Source organism: Elaeis guineensis, chromosome 10 (assembly GCF_000442705.2).
Source record: "Elaeis guineensis isolate ETL-2024a chromosome 10, EG11, whole genome shotgun sequence".
Taxonomy (NCBI): domain Eukaryota; kingdom Viridiplantae; phylum Streptophyta; class Magnoliopsida; order Arecales; family Arecaceae; genus Elaeis; species Elaeis guineensis.
The window spans coordinates 34,907,969-34,932,015 of NC_026002.2; the positions used below are offsets into that span (position 1 = coordinate 34,907,969).

General features: G+C 35.9%; 1 protein-coding gene and 1 pseudogene across 2 annotated transcripts; both read right to left on the bottom strand.

Moving 5' to 3' along the window:
- Positions 1 to 1,096: 1,096 nt before the first annotated feature.
- LOC105052430 (stomatal closure-related actin-binding protein 1) lies at positions 1,097 to 12,670 on the bottom strand. Of its 2 annotated transcripts, XM_010933230.3 has the most exons (13): positions 12,374 to 12,670; positions 11,538 to 11,840; positions 11,087 to 11,215; positions 10,267 to 10,359; positions 9,968 to 10,108; positions 9,647 to 9,715; positions 9,343 to 9,426; positions 8,664 to 8,838; positions 5,483 to 5,599; positions 4,977 to 5,035; positions 2,796 to 2,930; positions 1,665 to 1,814; positions 1,097 to 1,447 (listed from the first exon to the last, which is right to left on the bottom strand). In XM_010933230.3, the coding sequence occupies exons 2-13, from the start codon at positions 11,817 to 11,819 to the stop codon at positions 1,394 to 1,396; spliced, it is 1,488 nt and encodes a 495-aa protein (XP_010931532.1). In that variant the 5' UTR covers positions 11,820 to 11,840; positions 12,374 to 12,670; the 3' UTR covers positions 1,097 to 1,393. The 2 variants fall into 2 exon arrangements, with proteins under 2 accessions (XP_010931532.1, XP_073100855.1); XM_073244754.1 differs by lacking the exons at positions 1,097 to 1,447; positions 1,665 to 1,814 and adding an exon at positions 2,493 to 2,655 and having other exon boundaries at positions 12,374 to 12,639.
- Positions 12,671 to 17,034: 4,364 nt separating this feature from the next.
- Positions 17,035 to 22,559, bottom strand: LOC105052429 (10 kDa chaperonin, mitochondrial-like; annotated as a pseudogene).
- Between the last annotated feature and the right edge of the window lie 1,488 nt (positions 22,560 to 24,047).

Here is a 24,047-nt window from a genome sequence, read left to right on the forward strand (position 1 = left end):
TGCTGATGGTATCACGCGTCTCATTTACATGAGAGGAAGCATGCAGATAAGATGGTTAGCCTTCCGAACCAGCCCTAGCAATCAGCTTCCATCCAGGTACTTGGCATGATGCCTAAGTTTTTAATGCATGTTAAATGTAAAAAGGTATGTTTTTTAGTCATCATTTCTTGTTGGTCGCATAATCATTATATCTTAATTAATGACAGTATCCTGTAATCTTCATTTGATCATCACATGAAATGAATTGATGAAGTATCCCACTCCTTTTTCCTGGAAAAAAACAAACGCTCTAGTAAGGAGTGACGCAACACAGAAATTTGCTTAGACCCCAATTATTAGCTCATGAACTGGGTGAAAAAGCGACAGAAATATATGTCTCAAAGTATGCAGATGAACGTAAATTATAAGGATAGACTCTTGGCAGTAGCGGACTTGTAAGAGGAATGATGTAAAAGGTCTTCTAGCATGTAACAATAAGACTTGAACAAGAGGAAGCATTGCAGGCATGCTGGCTCGCTAGTAACTTGAAAGTTTTGAGCGATCTCAGCAGCTTCCAGTCAAAGTCATTCACCATTCAACAATCTTTCCTATATTTGCAATGGCTTTCTCTTTAAATCTACTCATAGTTTTATGCCAAGACAAATACTTTTGGTGCTCTGTTACTGGAGTCTGCCAACCATGATCCATCTTACCACTGCCTAACGCTGAACTTTTGTCTGATAAAAAGAGACGTCTGCCCTGTTGCCTGCAACAAGATCACTACAGAAACCTATCTAAACTATCATTTCATTCCTGCCCTCTCAAATTCGACCCTTGGATCTATGCTCTCAGATGGAATCAAGCACATGTTTCGGAATGTTGGTATCATTGTATTGAGGTAAAGTTTGATTTTTAAGCACAAAGAAGAAACAGCTTGTTCAATATTTTGTAGTTTTTTTAGCCACAGCCCAAGTCCTAAACACAGTAATTAATTGTGTCTACCCGTGCTTGATATATATATGGAGAACGAAAAAAAAGAAAAAGATATGAAGGGTTTGTAGTGCTTCACTTGCCTTTCGAAATGAGAGGCATCTTTATAATGAGGGAAAAGGAAAACTACTGTAACATGTAAGACAGGAATATGCTTGTCCTCTGTCCAGAATGCGGCCTGAATGAAGAGAGAAAATAGAGGATGCTTTGGTATTGGACACATCAGAATGGAGGCCGCTTATACAATAGCTTTAAATAAATGGTTACAATTTGATGCTAAGGCAAATAAAAGGATGCCTCGGTGCTGAGCACAATCAAAACAACGGAAGCCTCAGTTACAATCAGTCTATCAGCTTTCACCTATAACAATCATAGCAATACACATCTGCACAACCTCATCATACTTGCAATCATAAAGAAGTCATCAGTTTTGTGAGGTCTCGGTGGGAGGCCGATCATAAGGTCCAGCAAGAATGATCTGGTAGTCATCACATAAAGACAAGAAATTTAGTGTAAAATTTGGCCATTGCCAGCAAATGCAAAAACTGTGAAAATGGGAGCATATAGGTTTCAGAGTTAATATACTATGAGATGAGCTAAAATTAGGCTGACGGATCCAATGAGTTTCCAAAATGAACTTAATATGCCCTATGCAAGCAAAACAGATGAACTATTGGTAAGGAATGGATGCTTACATTACAGTCAAAAGCAAATCTTCGAGCAAGCATGATTGCTGCATTCCTCTCTCTCTCTGATTCAAAAGCTAATATAAAGGAGAGACCTTTCTTAGCTTGCCAAAAGATTGACTGAGCTGCAGCATTTCCACCACCTCTAACCCCACAAAGCTGGAGATTGAACAGAAAAAGTTAAAAATTATATATGCTCAATAATTTGTCACTTAAAATAAGAGGGCAAAGTCAACCCAAAGTCAGCTTTGCCAATGGTCTAAAGATATGCTCTTCCAAGCCTAGCTTGCACATCCATCATTGCCACATTCTTTTTTCCAAGAACCAGAATGGAAAGAAGCCCAAGCCAATATCATGAGAGCAGGATTCAAGCCCAAGTCACCGGTATACCCACTGACTTTTGAGTTCAATGTTAATGTTACAATTTGATCAACAAAATTCAGTAATGTCCATAAAATCCAAATCATGTACATGTTGGTATGTAAATTGCATTAGACAAAGGGAACATGAAACTCAAGAAAGGAAAATCTTTAAACCATCATAAGACACCAATTTCTCTATCATCAATGGGATGTCACGTGACCCTTTTTGTATGATATCTAAAGTACAGATGGGAAATGGTTGCAAGCCTAGATTTTCAGTTTTACTGGATTCACTTGAACAACAATTTCAGTATCCAAGAAATTTAGGATTTACAGGATTAACAACCAACCCAGCCCTTTCTAATTGCTTCCCTCCCACCACTAAGCCACTTTGAACTGTTTGTGAATGATCATATGGACACATGGATAAGGTATCCATTTAGGCTCTAAATAATGCACTACCAATTGTGTAGAAATTTGTATTATGAATTATATAGCAATGGTGGAACACGTATCCAAGTACATCAAAGCAATAGTAGACTGCTTGTACTAACTTGTGGAAATGGTACCAGGTGCACCTATAACAAGTTCCATCCGGATTACCAGTTGAAAGAAAAAGTCCCTCTGCAAGGTGAAATCTAAACATGGTTGCCCAGTTAAAAGTCAAGACATGACATGTATTTCCTATGTAGTTGGATTAAAGAAAATATTGGATATTTTAAAGTTAAGTGCATCATTTCCTAAGGCAAAGGATTCATACTTCAGGACAGGTTGCTACCTGCATTGAAGCACAATACGATTCTTTTGCTTTGGTACTCCACCCCTTACGAAGTTTTATCCTCATCTTTCCCACATGAAACACATGAATAGACCGTGAGAGAGAGTCATGACCATTCATTTGGGTGACAACCACCTGAAAAACAACATAACAAACATCTAAGTATCTGTTCGAAAACACCAAATGCATTCTAACAAGTGTCAGTTACAAGTCCATTTGTATATCAATCTTTCCTTTCCTATCAAAGCAGTCGTAAAAATTGAGCCAACCCAGAAACCAACAGAACAGAAGCATCATATATTGTTAACACATGATAAAGAAAACATGTTGATCCTCTCTAAAGCAGCCCTTACCATGAAGAAAGCAGCCAGACAAATATAACATATTAAGACCTGAATTTTTTGAAACAAGTAGCACCCCACTGCTTCAAAATCCTGTAAACAGGAGGTTGTACATACATCCATACACATACATATGTACATACATACGTGTATGTATGTATGCACGTATGATGAGCTATTTTACTAACTACTTTGGTTTGTATGGTGTTGTAAGAAAATAGCAGGAAAAAAAAGTATAACTGAAACTATATTAGTGGACAACTGGAAATGCTGGAGTATTCTTATTGCGGAGCACATTAAGACCAACATTATCAAAATGATCATCATAAGACATCATTTTTGATAGCTCAGGAACTTGATCATCGGAAAAGTATTTGTGGGTTAAAAATGGATCTCGGAAACATGCTGCTCAATCAACATCTTGACTATTGGAATGTTTCTTTCAATAGTATCTCTCTTGACAACAAACCTAAGAGCATGCATACTTTGATTTAAGCATATGATGATGACGAAGAAGAAGAAACGCCAAGAGGACCTCAGACTAGTCCATGGATTTTTGAAAGAATTCAATGTGGAAGAATAGGCTTCCTTAAATGCTTGATCCATTCCAAGGAAAGATCTAAATGCTTGACTGACTTCAGAAATACTGATAACATTGTTTAGAATATGTGTTATAAAATGTTGAAGAAATTCAATTGTAGGATGAGAATGAATCAAGTAGCTCTTAAGAGGTCCCAACTACTTGGATTCCACATGTAAGTCCTACAGCCCATTCGTTCTCATTCTCATCCATGGCCGTATTCTCCGAAAGGGAAGTACTTCTCATTAATTCCATCTAAGTCTTGAAAGCTATAAGGACACTAGCAGAGAAAACCTGGATGGCTGTCAAGATAAACTATTGCCCCGCATATTTTTCATCAACACTTGACTTTAGGTGATAGAGAAGCCATAAATACATAAGGATTTGTGCGGTAAGGACATTGATTTGTACATGTGGTCTAAATAGCTCACATTTTATACATGGCAGGATCCAATAGCCCCAGGACCAGGGTATGCCGTCTCAGTACCGAGCACCGTACCGATGCCACCATGTTATTGCATCGATATGGGGCCGATTCGGTATAATAAGTATCGGTATGCCCCTCCCCCCCCCAAAAAAACTGCATACCGGTATTGAACTAGTATCATATGTCCCATACCACCTGGTTTGATATGATATGATATACTCTGTCCAGGACTACCAAAAGGAAGCAAAGAAATAGGTAAAGATTGTGTCTCCATAGGCATTAAGAGACAGGAATTGTATCAGACACATTAGAGTATTAATCTAGGTTGAAAAGAATAGATAAATTTAAAAATAACCTGGATATAAGTGGTAAAAGTTGGAAAAATTACTTGCATGATGGAGGTATGACCATGGAAAGAAATTGACAGAATTATTGGGAGGGAAAGTTAAACAAGATACAGCAAGGTGACCCTGCGGCATTAAAACCTCACTATGACTATCAACTTCTTTATGGTAAAGTGAAGGCTAGTTAAGATAAAGAAATTATCCAATTAATTAAGTCATTAAATACATATCTGTTGATGCACGTTTCTCTTTTTGAAGAGTAACATGAGGACCATTCAGTAAATAAATACACAATGAAAAAATACAATAAAATTAGAGAGGGAAAAAAACAAGAAATAAGAAAGACCTAACCAATGATATTTGACAGGACTGATGTGCACGAGAAAGTTGGCTCCTCTAATTAGAATTGTTAAAGAGGCCCCATTTGCTATCAGGACAGATACACGCATAGCTTAATAAAAGGTGGCAAAAAGAAGCATGAAATCTTACATTAAACTCAGTTTCTGGCCTCCTTGCAAGTGCCTCCACATAGCTTCCCAATCCTGCAGCTGTTTAGGATAATGAAGTTAGGATAATTTTATCAGACTCCCATGAAATAAATAGGTCCATTTATATGTACATATGGATGCATATATGTATATGCTTGTGTATGAGTATCAAAAATCAATTGAGCATCCACATGCTTTGACATGTATTATCTTGAAATGTAGAGCATCCACATGTTTTGATAATACTATGCATAATTTCTGCATAGTATTATCTTGAAATGTAGAGCATCCACATGCTTAAATGAAATATCATCACTAAATTCATTTCCAAACACTTGCTTTGGCAAAGGAAATCACACAGCTAAAAGCTCAAAGAACCAGAACTTCCCACACATATCTTCAGAAATTTTCATAGAGCTATGGCAACACTAATGATGAAAAGACAATTACTTAACAAGCAGTATATTATAGTGGACAATATCCTATCAAAAATTAAAAGGGACAAACCAGGTTCTATCAGACTGGTTGTCGTCGCCATGAACCTTTCATCATTTAAAACAATCTCCACTTGCAAAAATCGTCCCACATCAAAAGGTTCTGGAGCATACAATGTCTTTGTTGCCCCTGCGAGTTACAAAAAGGTTGAAACAATAATAGGCCATAATTAGCATGGGAACCAACAGAAATGATTTCAAAATGTGCTTTATAAAACTATAAGTAAGAATTATATAAAGAGGATAAATATGCTTGTTAGCAGAATTGTAGACAAGAATTAGAAGAAAAGAAGAGTATCAGAAATGGTTGTAGGTTACATGTATTTGATTATTCATTATCTCACAAAACAATAGAAAATTCTCGAACACCATTAAAAACCAACTGATTATTTAAAGTTTCACTATTATTTGTATTTTTTGGAGTTATACTTGTATAAATTTTAGATACTGATGAGGTTCAACAACAGGACATCTGAATCATTGGCTCATCATTGGCCAAATAAGAATCTACATAAATTGTCCCCAAGTTAAGGCACCTAATCTGGGGGTTTAAGTTCTTCTATGAAAGATATTTCTTTAAAGAAGAAATCAGGTGTCTCAGCTCCCCTCCCCAACCACCCCCCCCCCGGGTCTTTGCTTCTTTTCCTATTTTCTTCTCTTTCTTTCTTCTCCATGGTTCATGCACCTACACTTGTGTGACTGGAAATCAGCTGAGGACCAGCATGATTGAAGCCTTTGGCCAAAACATGCTGAACAGAGAAAAGCCCAGCCTAGGTGCTGTGGTTTAATCCTCTTTTGGTTAGTCTACCATATAGGCATGTGTAAATGCATGTTAAATAGAAAAATAAATAAATAAATAAAATTAAAATGAACTACAAAGGTTAATAAGCAAAAATCTGTTATATAACTTCAAAAAGTTATGGCAAAAATAAAAAACAAAATTGAACTTTTATCTTTTATCTTCTATTACTTTCTTATATGTATTTAAATACAATAGCAATATTGCCTAGGTAATTAAATCTTCAATTCTTTCCATATAAGATTTCCTAAACAATAGAGGATGGTTGTTTAAGAAGCAAGATGGACAGAACACATGCCAAACTTTTTGAAATCAATTATGAGGGGATAGGGAGAGAGAATAGGGACAATGAGATAAGCATATTAGAAGGGAGATGATTAAGAGATGGGTAGTGGAGGAAGGGGGTGAGAGGTGGGGAGAGGGACGGGGGAGAGAGAGGAGGGTTGTGGGAAAGATAAACATGGAAGTGCAAGATTAGAAATAGAGGAGGAGGTGGGAGGGGGGGTGTTGGGGATTAGGACCAGAGAGAGAGCACAGTAGTTTGGGGGTTTATGATAAAAAAAGATGGGAATTGGGAAGATCATAATGGCTATTTTCTCATATTTGCATCAAGAACTTGTGAAACCGATTTCTTGATAAGATATGCTAAACAAAAACTCATGGTATTTTAGGAAGTAAACTTGGCAGGCCCAAAAACCCTATACAAGATTTTCAGTACCGTATAGGTTCATTTTCAATTTGTCATATCCATTTGGGAATATTTTTAGTGCTGGATGTCCCTTTTACTAATGGTTTTCTTTAGAACTATTCCCTATTTGTGGTTTGAGTCCCCCAAAGACACGAGTTTAGGGAAGAGTTGCTGCCCAATGGCACAATGGACATATGTGAACCAGGAAATTCCACACAGTTCCTTGCGTTTGCATGTGAGAATAAAGAAAGGAAGGTGCCAGCCCAGCCCTTCTGGTTATTCCTCTCTCTTTAACTTCTCTCCCTTATTGTCATATGCTGCTACTTAATCAACATTTCCAGTTAAAAGTAAAGAGTAAAAACATATTGAATCATGTTTCTGCAACACAGATACGGGCAGAACTTGGATTACAATTGGGTCTGTTATTAGCCCTATATGCCTGTACATCTTGCAGATTACAGCAGCAAATCAGTCCGAAGGGAGATCTGAAAAATGTTCTTCAGGTAGAATCCCTCCATCATCATTTCTACCTCTCTTCTTCTTTCTTCTTTCTTCTCTAATCCTCTTCCTTTTTCTTTCCTTAATTAAGTTCTGATCAGCAAAAAGACCCTATCTTAGTTTTACCTGCTTAAGCCACCACCAAGGTGTGGAAGCGTTAGTGTGTTACCCAGGCAATTCAGTTTTTCAGAATTTTGGGGTAGAAAACTTGGATACTGCATGAAGCTACACAAACTCTAAAAATTGAGTGCCCCACTTACATAAGCTAAAGTGGCAGCATTAGGCATGGCTTTTTGGAGTGTCATGTCAAAACTCGCGTCATTGCAATTGATGATACCTGAACTCTAAACTATTTAGACAAATGGTATTAGCCTGCAACATCCAAACTCTTCTGTTAAAGCATCATACATACGTCTCCCTTTTTGATTAATGTTATTATGGCATAAATGTAAATTCCTTTTTAATTCAAAATTCTATTGATACTAGTGAATTTAATCAGTATATTTTGATATAGCTGTATTTTTTACTTTATATATATTGCATTGTGCAGAAGTATCCCCACATTAAGATTTTTGGAGGTTGAGGTGTCGGACACTTTTGGAAACCAAGACTCTTGGCAGAGGAAGCCTGTTATGAAAAAGTTTGAGTTCCCAGGTCATATGGGCCTTCAGTCTGCCATGAAACATCTTTTCCAGCCCAAACATTATTCCTCACCCTTCTGTGTTTATCAGTCAGTGATTTTGCCCCAGAAACAAAGATCATGCTAATTTTGTTGATATATCTTATTACATAGCATCTCACTATTTTATCCTCTTGTTGATATTTTAATGCATTTGAAACAATCTTACTCATCTTTTCCATCCCTGTGATACCACTTTGATATATTATTACATTCATTAAACATTTTTTGCTTGCTTTTATTTTTTGGTATCCAGGATCCTTTATCAACAGCCTTCTCAACTTGTAATCTCCTTGCCTTGTTGTCTTCCTTTTAATGTTTCGAGTTAATCTTACAGCATCTCGACGTGATGATGCATCTCTAGTATGCAAGGTCACAAAAGATGCATCATCTGTTGAAAAGCCATAAGGAAAGAGATGCACATTGAGAGAATAGCTGAAGGTAAGAACTGCTTCGCTTATAATAATGGGTCATGCAAAACTTAACTTGTAGAAAGATCAGTTAAGAGGAAAAATATCAGATTCATATACCTGAAATCAATTCCTTCTTGCTTCCCTCAGTTCGGTACCACTGAATAAAGCAATTAGAGATGTCTGGAGCAGGACCTGTTCGAGCAACAATACGTAAACATGACCCTAGACTTTCAGAACCCTCAAGCTCATACAAATTTGACTTGTTCTCCTCAAGCTTTTTCATCACCGCAAGCTGGTAAAATTAAAGATTTAACAAACATTCAGCCATTGTCAATATATTTCTACCTGTTGGTAGCATATACACAGAGATGGATCTTTGTTCCCAATGAATAATGCTTGACACACCATTCATTCGAAACTTGTGAATACCAACACGATTCAGTTATATGCAATTACAATTATGTTAACTAAAATAAAATTTGAATATCAGTATTGGTTAGCATCCGCTTACTACAGAAAGCAGAACCATGGGAAAAGAGGTAAGTATCAAAGTTGAAAGTCACAGTATATGAAAACCAATATAATTCAGCATGATTAGTTCACAATAAGTCAGCAACATTATGATCTCCATAACTCTGGACATGTATAAAGCAAGTGTAGGAGTTAAAGAATCAACATAGACAACAGAAATGATGGGTAAAAGAAGCATACAACAAAGTAAATAGAGTTGGATATCACAAAATCAATGATTGCTTTTATTATATTAGAACATTAGTCAATGTGATAAAAAACAAACCTCTTTCTTAAGCTGAATGCAATGCACCGACTTCTCTGCAATCTGCATTCGCAGTCCTTGAAGTTCATGTTCCATGTCCATTACCTATTGAAAGTGTATAGTTATCTTATTAGCAAGATATAAGCATAGGAAGTACAAATATGGCCAGCACTGAATGAAAGTGTCATTGGAGCTAATAAAAGAGCAGCTTAAACAACATCTTTAATGCAACAAAGCAGAAACAAAACCATGTGCCATTTATAGTCTCAGTTGAACGTTTGCAGAAATAAAAGATTAAAAAAAAAAAAGAAAGAAAGAAAAGTACCCTGCTTGGTTGATGCAGCATTTTGATTCTTCTGGCCTCTCGAATCTCTTTCTTTAATTCTTCCAACTCCTACAAAAATTAATATGTAACCTTTTATACAAAGAGAACTGAGAGATAAAAATTATATTAAAACAAACAACAAAGTCTGTTAAAAGAGGAGCAAGCATGATCAGATCCAAAACTCCAAGGCTAGAAGGCCCCTCATAAAATTTATCCAGCAGCCAGTAAATGTGTCTCCACTTTCTAAATGTTGGCTTGTTAGTTAGCTGTTGGTCCATGGCAAGCAAAAAGACCAATTTATGAGGAACTTCCCACACCAACCTGCTTCTCCACACTTCTGGACATTTGTTCTTGCTCCTGAAGGGCCTCTTCAACTCTCTGTACTGCTGTTCTTGCCCTTTCAATTTCTGCATGAGCAAAAGCCCTTTCTTCTTCAATCACTTTTTTTGCATCCTCAATAGCCTGGAAGCAACAAGAATGACAGGAACTCAGTGTAATCTTAAATGAAGAAAATAACTTCATGGTCATAAAGCATTCGGTAATACAAATATAAAAGATATCTGTATATTAGTTTCTATCTGCTCTGAAGTGCTTAAGATTTCGAAGTTCTTTGACATTACCTGTTTGAGAAAAGTAGCTAATTTTTTCACTTCTGCTTTCTCATGAAACAACTCTCCTTCTCTTTGAGTCAGTTGAACTGCTAAAGCTTCCACCTACAAGCAGTGTAGCATCTTGTCACATTTGACTTCAACTTATTCTCAGTTAGCACGAACAGGAAGTGAATTAAGTATATAAAACTGGGAAAGTGACGAGAGATCTCTAGCAGTTGTTTTTCCTAAAGCCAATGTATTGATCTAACAAGCCTCATGGGATACACTTTGTTTGGAAGCCCATGTAGTTCTACAATCTGAGATATTTAACAATACTTCCTCCAATACATTCTGTTTGGAAGCAGCTGTAGTTCCTACTTTCTTCAATACAAAGTTGGCTCTATGTGTTGGCTTCAAAATGTTACATGTAAATTCAGAATACGTGCTGCATGCTGCATCGGACTTACATGCCATGCATAACACATGACAACCACCCCCCCCCACCCCGAATGAGATAGAAGAATTAAAGGCATGCAGACTCTAATGCAGACTTTTTTATTAATTAAATAAAGCATCCAGAGGCTTTGCAGTAATGGAATATGGTCTCATGTGCCTAGTTCCAAGAGTGCTTTTTATATGTAAACAGGATATGCAGCAAAACTCTGCTCATATGACGCAAACTGCACAAAAGAATTCCAGAATTGCATGCTTTTGTTGATTCTAAATTGTTAAAAATGCTCAATGCAAAAAGGCCACAGCACTGCAGTCTGATCTGAAAAATGTAAGGCATACATGTGCAGATGATAGAATGCATGCACAAGAGAAACAAATCAGGAAAAATTGAACTGACCATAGAAATGGCCTCATCAGCATCATCCTTATTCCGACCTGCCACTCGGCCTCTCAGTTGATCCAGTACATCCCTGAGTTTCTTCAAAAGGACATGTCTATCCAAGGAAGCCACTTCTCTCCACTTTGACTGAAATACCAAGCAAGAATTTAAGCATAGTTGCTAGATATAAGATTTTTTTCGGTATAAAGCATAATAGAATATATAAGAGAAGATATATCAGATAATAAGACATTTTCACATAGTTTAACTACCCATTAATTACACTTAATTTGCAAGAAGAAGAAGAAACATTAAGATAATAATTCCATACGACAGATAGGCAAAAAAAATGGATTTATTGTGACATGACTAAAGAACTGAAGACTTAACATAACATATCCTCTGGCAGACAGATTTATGTTACAAATAACATTAATTTACAAATGCAGACGAAGAATGGGAATGAAACCTCATCTGACAATTTGACAGCAGCAGACAGACCCTTCTCAAATTTATCCGCAAGGTCACGGACGGAGAGACGTTTCTGCTGCTCCAGCAGCTGGGCTGTCTCCTTTGCAACAATCTCTTTGAGGGAGGGAACACGAGGATTATCCTCTGGCTCAATAATTATGTTGTTGGCTCCTATTTGATAATCCGGAAACCGTCCCGAGACAAAGTTTACATCGGATGATACCAAATGAATTGCCTCCTTCTGCATTGAGTCTCCAAAATCGCGCGTCACCCTCGTCATCGGTGCCAAACTTCTAAAGCTCTGTTTTCCAACAAAATAAACATACAATAAAATTATATTTCCAACAATAATTAAGTGAAAAAGATCCTGTCAAACTCCAAGTTCTACCTCTCTGTAGTAAAACTAAAACACCAAAAAACATTAAAAAAAAAAAATCAAAACTTTTTCCACTCATAATACATAAAACATCTCGAAAAAAATCAAAACCTTCTCCACTTAATTAATCCAATAGCAATTCCTTCTATTTCTGATAGTAAAAAAGATTAAACGAACCCAAAATGAAGACCAAGAAGATGTTCGTGCAAAATAACAGCAAACATCAATAATAAAAAAAAAATGCGAATTTTAACGACTTGCGTTATAAGATTCCCTGCTACACGTCAAGATTAACCGAACTCATCTAATATATTAATTTCGATAAACAAAAATTTAAACCAAAACTTAACAATCTTTCAACTACAACGTGTCAACGCCTCCCGAAACGCTCAAATACCAATTAATTTTATCATGAAGAAACAGTGGCACCAACCAAGCTCGATCCAGCTCAAACTTACCGATCAGAAGCGCCAGAAGAGTCGAGCAAACTCGAAGCAAAAACGGATTGGAATGAAAAAAATACGAGAAGTTGCAGCTGGAGAAGAAACCCTAGGTCGCAGTCTTTAAAAAAATAAACAAAACTAGAATCCACAGGACACTTAAAAAGCTTCGATCTCTCTTCAAATTTAACTCCTTTTTCTCTTGATTCCGCTTTGAATAAAGACGAAGGAACCGAAGGGTCGGGAGAGAATTCGAACAACGAGAAAAGGAGAATTTTTTTTAATTCTTTGGTGAGTTCGATCGGGCGGACAGCGTTTTTGAAATTGAAAGGAAAGAGGGAGAAGGAAAAGAAGCTTCGCTTAATTCCTCTTGCTTCTTTTGGCAGGGCCCACCTGGCGCCACGTTTCGCTTCTTTTGGAGTTGGACAGGAATTGAATGCCCTCCTAGTTACCGTGAATTGCGGGGATTGCCATTAGGCTTCCCCAACGAATACGGTTGGTCGTTGCCAGGGCTGTCCGATCTTGATCATACGGGTGGAGTCTGAAGGGGCGGCGGGATATAGCGTTGCAGATAGGGATGAACTCCCTGCTAGTTTCACTTTTGGAATTGTTGCAACTCCTGCTTCTCTGAATTCTTTCATGGCTCCAATCGAAGTCCATCTAAGGCCGCCAAAATCTGATCCAACTCGTTAACCCAAATCTTATTCAGCCTGCCTTAAACATTTTTCAGTTAGGATTAAATAGATTCGGATCATAAATAAACTAATCTATTTAATATATTTAATAGATATATTAAATTTGAATTTAAGATACGTGACCTATTTAATCTATTTAATATTTAGATTGAATTGAGTTAGATAATTTATTTAACTCATTTAACTTATTTAATCTATTTAAAATATATTTAATCTATTTAAAATATGTTTAACTAAATTATTTTTTATTTGATCTGATCCATCTAATCTATTTAATTCGTTAAAATCTTACTTAATTTGTTTAATTTATTTAACCTAACTTTTAGATTATGTGTATAAGATCAGTTATCTATTTAATAAACAAATCAAATTCAAATTTAAATTTTTAGTACGTTTAATAAATTGGTCGAATTTGGATTGATGATTTTTTGATTCGATCTGTATCCAATCCAACTCAAACTAATTGTCACCGCCACTTATATATCTTTTAAGATGTTTGAGCAAATATATTTTTTTATTATTTATTTTGTATATTAATTTTGATTTTGATGTATCATATTGATTTTTATTTTCCATCTTATACCATCATATCCTGAAATTGAATAGATTATAGATTAGAGGTTGTTGTTTTAGTACCGATATCACTAATTATTTTTTCATATGATGGAGCCAATTAATTACTGATTATTATGACAACCAATATTAGTTGTGGCAATAGAATGAAGTACTAAAGGACCAAAAAGAAAAAAAAATTATGATTATTTAAAAATAAAAAATAATATGCATATTTATAATTTAAAATAATATTTTAATTGATTGAGTGCTATATGATATTCATTGTGATGGAATGGTTTAGTATAATTGATTTTTAAGTGCCTATTAATGAGGAGCTTTTTCCCTCATATTTCTTTTGGGAAGGAGGGAACAAGCAAAGGATACATACATACATAAATATATATACATACATACATAAATATATATACATACATACATACATAAATATATATACATACATACATACATACATACATACATACATATATATATATATATATATATATATATATATATATATATATATATATATATATATATATGCGCGCGCGTATGTATAAGACGGAAAAAAAAAGGAATTTGCAATGCACGCTATATTAAAATAAGGCTAAGTGTGACATCAATTCATCAAAGGAGAATGGCCATTTGTATTTGGGGACACTTCTGGTACTTAAAAGCGGCCATTGATGCTATTCTCCCCGACTATGAGCTAGTGGCTGGAATATCCCACGCTTCAGAATTCTACGCAAGAGGGCGAGGACAATTTTGTAAGCTAATCCACCATGGAGGTAGACAGTTAGCCAAGCCATGACAGCGACCAAACTGCCTTTCGGTAGACATCCGTGCACAAGTAGAATAGGACTACAAGTGGGTCCTGGCGGCGCCACCCATGGCCGATCCGCGCGGTCCGCTTCGCCTGCTCCTTAGTTTTTCAAGCACACATCCTAATTTAAAATAATAATAAAGAAGGAGAACTTAAAAGTATAAATTGATAGGATTAGTTTAGATTATATCTAAATTTAATTTTAATTCAAAATATTTTAGATGTGAAAATTTAGCTCCAAAATCGAACAAAATACTCTACTAGTCTAATCTAATTCGGTCTAAAAAATTCGAATTGTATTGGATTGAACTTTTAAACTTTTACATACATTAGACTGCAATTTGAATCGTAATTCAAAAATAAATTATATGAATTTAAAATATATACTACTTATAGATGCTCTACAATATCGTGCTACATCTAACAACTAATATTATAATAGCAATAGATAAAAAATAAAAAATACAAATTTCAATAGCAAAGATCTCAACAAGTCATACTATAATAGCATCATGTCAAAAACATAAATTCTAAATTTTCAAAAAAAACTATATCGTCAAAATATAATAAGTTTCATAATATTTGAAAAAAAAATTAAATTTGAAACACACACATATATATATATGTGTGTAAAATTTAAAAGTCCAAACTAGAAGAATAGATTTGATTTGGTTTAGATTCCTAGTTTGGACTTTAGATTGGATTTGAATTTTATAACATTAAATCCAAATCTAAATTTAAAGTCCAAAATTTTTAAAAATTAATTTCAAATCTTAAAATCAAAATTTAAAAATCCGATCTAATCTTTGAGTGCGGTTTGGATTTTGAATTTTCTCCGATCCACTTATACTCCCGGGGAAAATATCCTTCCTAAGTACAGTCCATTTGCCAACTAGCTCTCCTAGTAAACTAAGCCATTTCAAATCATGCCTTCATCCAATTTTCTGAATAGATTTTTTCTTTTACTTTTTTAACTTCATGCTGATCTTCTTCATTCGAAAGGCTGATGCTTATGGTGTTGGTGTTTGTCGACACTTTTAGCTGTTTGTGTTTCAATGCACCTGTTTCTTTTTGCTTGTTTTCCGTTCAGCTATGATCTTTTTATGTGGATGTACCAAAAAAAAAAAAAAAAAAAAGTTTTTTTAAAAAGCTCGGTCATTGCTGTCCTCGGTTGGAGCCCATGTTACCAGTTGCTTCTAGCCAAATCTTCTTCCCCAAAGAATCCCTTCATCATCTTCTCATTGATTAGAGGCATCATAAGCATGTATGCTCGCAATCCAAATGAACACCTGTTTTTTGACGCATTGAAGACGGACGTGTCCTCATGTTGGCCATAACTGAAAGATAACAAAGAATCCAGGAGATGTAAGGGGACTACTCCAAGAGATTCTGAGATGGCTTCAAAGTTCGAAGTAGATGGCCCTTGGCAAATTACTTACAAGATTCTCCAACTAATGTTATTTAAAAAAAAAAAAAAAAATTGCACGCAAGAATGATGTCTGAGGTTAGCAACATTTGTTTAAAGCGTTGGGTCAATTGAACAACCCCAAGGAGTGCAACTTTGTGTTGTGGGGACTGATGAGAGCTACTTATGGTCCCATATACCATATTCTGGTGATGATTGTTCGTCCGGGCAGCCATGATCATGAGGGAAGGATGGTAATTGATGAGATATATGGTCAGAAAGTTTGATGAGATGTATGGATCAGAGGCAAGACTTCCAGATATTAGACTTCTAGGATTACCCAGAGTTGGTCCTGGTCACGAGCCCCGCCCTTTGCCACAAGGAGGAAGACAACTTTATTATAACTCACGACTAGGTCAATTAATAGCATAACTAAAAGTTAGGACTCCACTAATCATATGAACTCTAGAGAAGATTTTATAGGTGAGAATTATAATTTCTTAAAGTAAGGAGAAGGTTGGCAGCAAGAGTTAGGTAGCAGCCAGCAGGAAGTCATCGTTCTCGAACGATTTATGGGCCAACACAACTTACCTAAGACTCAGAAAGTTCCACTGGCTTGGATTCTTGAGCCGAGATTGATTCAATCTCACATCAAGGTGATCAATCGAACTCATGTTCGATTTAATTTAAATGTCAGCTCAAATGGAGCACACTTGAACTCAGTTCAAAAGCTGAAATTAATCAAACAAAATTGATCGGACCCAAGTTTCATCAAGCACAGCTAAATTACACCCCTAGAAACAGCCACCAATGATTATCTCAGACTAAAACTGGAAATATCTCATGGCCAAGCCAAGGTGTGTGAGCTTGCTTTAAAGCACTCAGTTCGCCATTATGGTCAACACCTTTAGAAGAGTAAAGAATCATAACGTACTTGTGTGGGGCAAAGGGCAGTGCTAATGGCAAATGCACGCTACCTAGCTAGGAAGCATTCAGATGATAGACCTATGCAGGCTTATGCATGCCAACAAAGTAGAGGTAAGTGTGTGCGCCGAATCCTGCCCAGGCATTGAAAAAGTTAGTCCACCAGCACACATCCGACACCCAAATTACCCTGAAAAGCCCACAAAATATGAACTAGTACTACTTTCCATAAGAAGCTGATTCTAATGTTAAAGATTGAAGAAACAACGCCCATCAATGTAAATAACAAAGATAAATTTCCACCGGCAACTGAATATTAATTCTCTCAATGCAAACATTTAGTTTTGTGCATCAAATGACATGAAAGACTGAGCATGTTCTCAAAATTTTGTTTTAAAGTGGCCTTTTTCCTGGTTCAATCATGATACATCCCACTGACTTTGACAGCTAGAATATAGAGCTAATAGTGTGAATCTGGTTAGCTGCCGGATGTATCTATCACTCATGGAGTGTTCCCAGTATGTCGTCATCCCTGAACAGATGATACCTGAAACGAAATCAATAAAATTAGTGGTCATTGGGATCGGAATGAAGAGTTATAGTAGCTCCAATTTTCATTGCAGTATTATAAACAACGACAGGAAAAGAAGAAAAGAAATCTGCGAAGTAGCCCATGCATTACTTCAAAAGCTAATATAACTGGGAAATTCCGATCTGTAAAGTTGTTTGACAAGGTAAAGTGCAGCTTACAGTATTCATTATCTATCAATGCAATGTCTTGCAACCTTAAACAAAGATATACAGCAAGCTTGCAGGCAAACACAACCGTGCATAATACAATTGTGTCCAAAAAAAAAGGCCTATGCAAACTCGCAAAGCCTTTGTCTTCACGAACATAAAGTTAAAAGCAAAAACAAGTTTCTCTATTCATACCAGCTGAAAATTAAATATACAGACACATTTCTACGTTTTATTGATCAATAGTGAATGAAAACTTTAATAAACATACACAGAGGGATTAAGATAGAGAGGAGCACCGAGAAAAAAAAGGAAAAAAGAAAAAAGGGTACAAGCCCTGCCCAAAACCCAAGATGGAAGGACGGTGCCCATAGTCTCCAAAAGTGCTGATATGATTGATCTGTGTGTAACTCAACAAAATACATATCCATCAACCAATCACCGCTGAATCTTGTAACTAATGTGAAGCCAGATTTCTAACATATACATCTGCTTGGCATTAAAATGTAAAAGAAACTGTGGGAGAAAAAGAAATTGAGCTTACTCCTTGTCACCGAGTTTTACTTCAGTTCCTCCGTACTCAGGTAAAAGGACGTGTCTCCTTCCTTCACCGAAACCGGGATAAGATTTCCATCCCCCTATCACGTGCACCAGGGCCTACTGCTACAACTTTTCCAGAATTCAACTAAAACAAAAGGTAAAACAAATAAATTAATAATGATCAAATAGATAATAGTGAGCAAGCCCATTCATGTCTACATTGAGAAAATGATGAAATATATCGCAATTTATAAAAAAAAATAAATATTTTTTTTAAAAAAATATTGACAAAAACAAGTTCAGGATATGTGTTACATAATAGCAAGACTGCAATGAATTACATTTTCACAGACGAAGGCATGATAGCCTAATTGAATTCATATTAAGCAAAAATAGCATATTTACCCAATAGCCCAGGGTTGATAATTTTAGCCGACCCGAATGGGGCAGATTTTATCTGATTCGATTGGAACCCAAGATAGGTAGGATTATAGAAAAAGTATCCAAAGCGGATTTGGATTAGGTATGGATAATGGTATGTCCCGACTCAAACCCGATCTGATATAACCTTAATACATATGCCCTTTTGAAAATTATAATGGTTTTATATTGTTTGCATGTACCCAATCCGTCCCAACCAACCCCTCTTATATATCCAATTTGACCTGACCTGCATCTCTATTCGACCCAACCCGAGGTGGGTACGGGAAAGGCATGAATATGGAGTTTTTACTTGTGGCACGGATATGGATATGAGCAAACCCAATCCATATCTGACCCATTGCCATCCCTACAATAGCCTAGTCATGCCAGACAATAATGGAAGCAACTTAAATCGGATGGTCAGAAGGGCTTTCGTAAGAAGGCACTTTCTTTATCAAACAAGATTCACCTGCATTTAAGATAGTTTTTTCCATGCTGACCACCAACACGACTTCCAAAAGGGAAAGCAGCAGGAATTCAATGAGCAGCTCTAAGTCAGCTAAGAGATCGCAAGGAATTCTTACAAAAAAAAAAAAAAAAGAAAATGCAAGGAAGAACTGCAAGGGAAGTACATCTGATGCACCTCATTTACCTTGTAAGGGTTTCTCATTTCCAAAGCGTCATGTTCTAGGGAACACTAGATTTTGGTTATTCCGGAAAAGCAAGCAAGTTGAGAGTCTAGCAGCATTTTTTAAGCCTGGTTTGATTCTTTATGAAGTACTTATCTAAATTCTGTGGGTTACGGGCTACACAGTAGGATAGGAGAATCTGGGACAAGCAGGCATCTTGTTGGCATTTTGGTGGTAGCATGGAGCTTTGGAGTATTAAACAGTGTTAAAATTAGTGCAAGATACACTCTCCAAACTTTATAATTTATTTGATGGTATTTGAAATTTTTGTTTCTGTCAATTTTGGCCAGAACTGACCAAACCTACTTTTTTTAACAACTATAGATATATGCTTGATATCATGTAAAATTTTCTACAATTTGTCAATAGTGTTTAACAGCATTTACCTAAAGGCTCTAGTAATCTAATTACATTATTTTTGGCCAATCTTTGTTATGGTGGGAAAGATGTAATCATGATGTGTCATTACAAACAGAAAGCATCACATGTTCTTGTAACTCTTCATTTTCTTAGATGAGTTTTTTCCCTCTCATAAGGGGAAAAAAATTGATACATTAAATAAGATATTTTAATGAAATAATCGGGTTTTTACTTAGATTCTTTTTTCTAGCTTAGAAAATAGAATGAAATGTGATTACATGGCTAATGGCTTAGAATGAGGCATGCTCAGATGGCGCTTTTCTTGCTCCAATGTGTTACTAAAATGAAATAAAAAGAGATCTGCTTAGACAGTTTTTTTTTGCTTTCTTAAATGGTTATTAAAATGAAATATATAGAAATAAAATTAGAAAATGAAATTCTAAAAAGGGGGGAAATATAGGAAATAATTAAAGTATAAGATATCTAATGCATTAAACTTTAAATTAACCTAACCAAACTACACAAATAATAATCCTAGAGAACTGAAAACATAATAAAATAATATGTAACAACTTTTCTTGACTGTGAAATAACTTTTCTTGACTTTTTTGTTATTTTTCTATTTTTATCTCTTTTAACTTCTCTGACCAAAATTACAAGACTCAAAGTGAAACTGCCAAACTTGAAATTCTATGAAAAGGACCAAAACCAACTTTTAAAACCTTGATTGAAAGCATGGCATGCAATCATCTTTAAGAAAACTTAAATGACTCTCTCCGCTCTCTATTAAGAGAGAAACAAGAATAATGCCCCAAAAAGATAAAATATTGGCAATTCTCACAAGCACATGCTATTTGTGCATGTGTATGTTGAGAAAGGCATTTTGAGAGCCTAACAGTTCCCAATGGCATCACCCTGCTGCCCCGGCTGTAGCAACCCTCCAATCCCAACACTTGCAGTATCTTCCAACATGAAATAAGCTCCCCAAAAAGCATGCATGCACATGCGTACACAAAAGGAAAGGAACAAAAGAGATAGAGCAGCATCCAACTATCTGGACTTGCTAACCTCATAACTATTAATTCTTTAAAAAAATCTCACTCTCCATGTATGCCCACCACTATAACAATGCTCTCAATCAAATCACACAAACTGGATTCTCATGAAATTTTGAAAGGCAAAAAAGAAAGTACTTATAAAATTCCAGGCTTTTCCACCACAACCCACTCAGCGTAACCTCAGTAATAAAATGATAAAGTAATAGGTATCAAAATATCAAGTCAACCTTCAAGGAGTTAGATAACCCCATGGTAGCTCCTACAGGAAAGCAAACCCCTCAAAATTCTCATTTTTCAAGAATCTCCCCAAATATAATAACCATGTAACAGGACCTCCATCTCAAAGCTATCAAATGGAGCATAAAGAAAGCACCAGCCAAGATAGTATGATAATATTACAAATACCTTATCCTTACCATACCACCCTTCGGAACCACAAACCAACACAGCTTTAAGGCATCTAGTAAAGAAAAGATCATTATCAAATAAATAAGAAACCAAAGAACCAACAACTTAAAGGTGGTTAAAGAGAACCTTTAAGTTAAAAATGTATGATTTATCACTTTAGAAATTTATGAAATGTCAATTAAGAAATAAAAGCTAAACATTTAAAGCCCAAAAGAAATGATTGAATATGCCTGCTACCATTGACATTTTTCAAAACACACATCAGTTGATTGTTTCTATGTAGAAGTCAAGGCCAAGGCCTCCAGACTAACAATGTGCAACACATGACAAAATTGTTTAAAGTTTTACATGTATACAGGTTTGCATTCTCCAGTTTCTTGATTGAAACTCTTGTTAGTCTTGACATCTTTTGATAGAAGTGCCAAGCACCAGAATACGATAGACCAACAAGTATTGTGATTTGTCACGGTGTCGATGTTCCTTAAATCATCAAGAAACCAGGATTCTGATATCCCAGATGGGCATCTAGAAAGAATTTAAAAGAATAAGTATTGGGATTTTCAGATAGTTTTACAAGTCAAGCAAACAATCTAAAATACCCATTTAGCGAAGTATAAAGGGCTCAACTTTTAAAAGAAATAATAATAAGGGGAAAAAAAGAAAAGGAAACAGAGGGAGGGTGATTAAACCATGAACTAGTAATTGCCTATGCATCACAACCAACTGATGGAGTGTACCTAAAAAAGGAAAATGGTTAAACCTTCAACCCACCATCCAGATACAATTGTAACCGGTGACAATAAGCACCATAATGTCACGATGCCAAATTCAAGGGCACCCGATTCACGCATCCTTCACAAGGTTCCAATGCATGGGACCGTTGGATTCCCTGCCACATCCTCATGTGCCCACCATGATAAAGAATTGCCCTTTCATATTACCACACCATAAACCACAGGTAGAAGACACAAACCAATCCATAGAGCAGACGAGAAACTAATCAAATGTTATTGAAATGTTATTATGTTAAGCAAGCCCACCAACACAGAATCAACTACTTAAAATAGAAAAAGCACAGGATAAACAACAACAAAAGAGTGGCCATTTTCACTACCGGAGCACAAATCACACGAGAAAATCCAAAAATTCCAGTTCAAATCAGATTCAGATGCAGAAACCATAGATTAGCTGATTCTTTAAAAGAGGAAAAGGGTCTAAAAATGATACCTTGGTGGTCTTCTCAGGGAGAAGGATTCCAGCATTAGTCTTGGAAAGGGGATGATCTTCTCGATAAGAACGCGATTAAGGGAAGGAATGAGATGCTTCACCATTGGCCGTGGAGGATCGGTGACAGAGGGTTGCAGCAGTGGTCTCGTAGAAGGTGGATGGCTCTCGGGTACGGCGATGGGGGTGTCTAGGGTTTATGGAGAGGTTTTACGTGCGTGTAAGGGGTTTTGAGAAGGTTGTGGAAATGGCCTTCTTCAGAATTAGAAATTGGAAAAGAGGAACGTTCTCGAACGACTGTTAACTTCGGCGACTAGGAGCTAAAACTCGGTAACCGAAATATTCGTCCATCGGATGGGTGGGCATTATTCCTGGCACGTGTGGATAGATCCACACGAGTGAAATATTTTGAACTAGAGGCATGGTCGCCACCTGCAAACTATTTAGCAGTATGAAGATCATTTTTAGTAGTTTCTTAAGTATAATTGGCAGGCATCTTAGGAAGATAGTGAAGAGGACATTTGGAAGCAACAAGGCTGAGTTTTTCTTTTTAATTTCTTGTGATTGCACTTTTAGAATGGATTGTCCAGATATTTCTTATTACTAATCATAATGCATGGCTGCTAAATATTTTCCGATATAGATAAATAATCAACCTTTAACTCAAAAAAAAAAAAAATCAGTTGATTAGTATTTTACTATTTTTTGAAAAATAGTTACTATGAGCGAAGTGTTGCAGATCTTGTTGAGATTGAAGAGTAGGTATCATCCAATAGAGAACTCTAATAGGAGATATTATTAAAAATTAAAAGAAATTATAGAGTTAGGATTAAGATTATACCTATGCATATGTAGTTCAAATGGAGGAATTCACAAACAACCCAAGTTTGCATTATATGACAACATAAAGAGAAGAAAGAGCTTTTCCAAACTGGCTTTAGAAGATGGATGGGAAACTTGTTAAATTCGATATGTTAAATAAAATATTTAGGAGGTGTTTAGTTCACAACTGAAATCAGAATCAAAATGAGAATCGAAATAGATTGAAATCGAAATGACCAAATCTCTCAAATTCATGACCAAAATCAGAATCATAGTTGAAATCAAAATTTAAATCATTAAAAGAGAGTAGGAATTGAATTTTATATAAATTAGACTATTCTCAAATCGCTCCGAAATTAGGATGAAATTTCTCTCAATAAAACAATTAGAAAAGAAATCATCCATTTCTCTTCCAATTCTAGACCCCAACTCCCCTAAACCAAACACCGCCATAAACATAAAGTTGGAGAGGTTATTAGAAAAAAAAAAATCAATATCCAATGAGCATATTTGCCTAATGGCCTGGGTATTCGGTTCATGGAAACACGAAGCCTGTAATCTATCGAGTAGCCAAACATACATATGCATTCTAATGAATATGATACATGTCAGCAGCGTATCCAAATCCAAATTTTGACATCCTTCTCATGGACCATGAAATGCAGGCATGTAATGGCCTTTCATTATAATCACAATTTGTTCCTCATTAGAACCTAGGTCCTCTAGTGGTTGCCTTCCAATGGATGTGCCTTTAGTCAATAAAGTACTTACATCAGGACACAGATATGAACATATAAGACATGATGGGTTTGCATATCACACCTAAAAGACCACTTCCATTGCCATGCATTTACTCATCCTCAAGAAAAGACTCTTATGTTGAAGATTCCAAAATTTATGTTGCCAATGCGAAATTCATAACCCGAACCCTAATTTTTCCAGAATGGATCATTCTAGAAACAGCCGTATAATTTGATTCCCTTTCAGTGATTCTAGTAACAATTCAACCCAAAGTGGCAAGCTGAAGA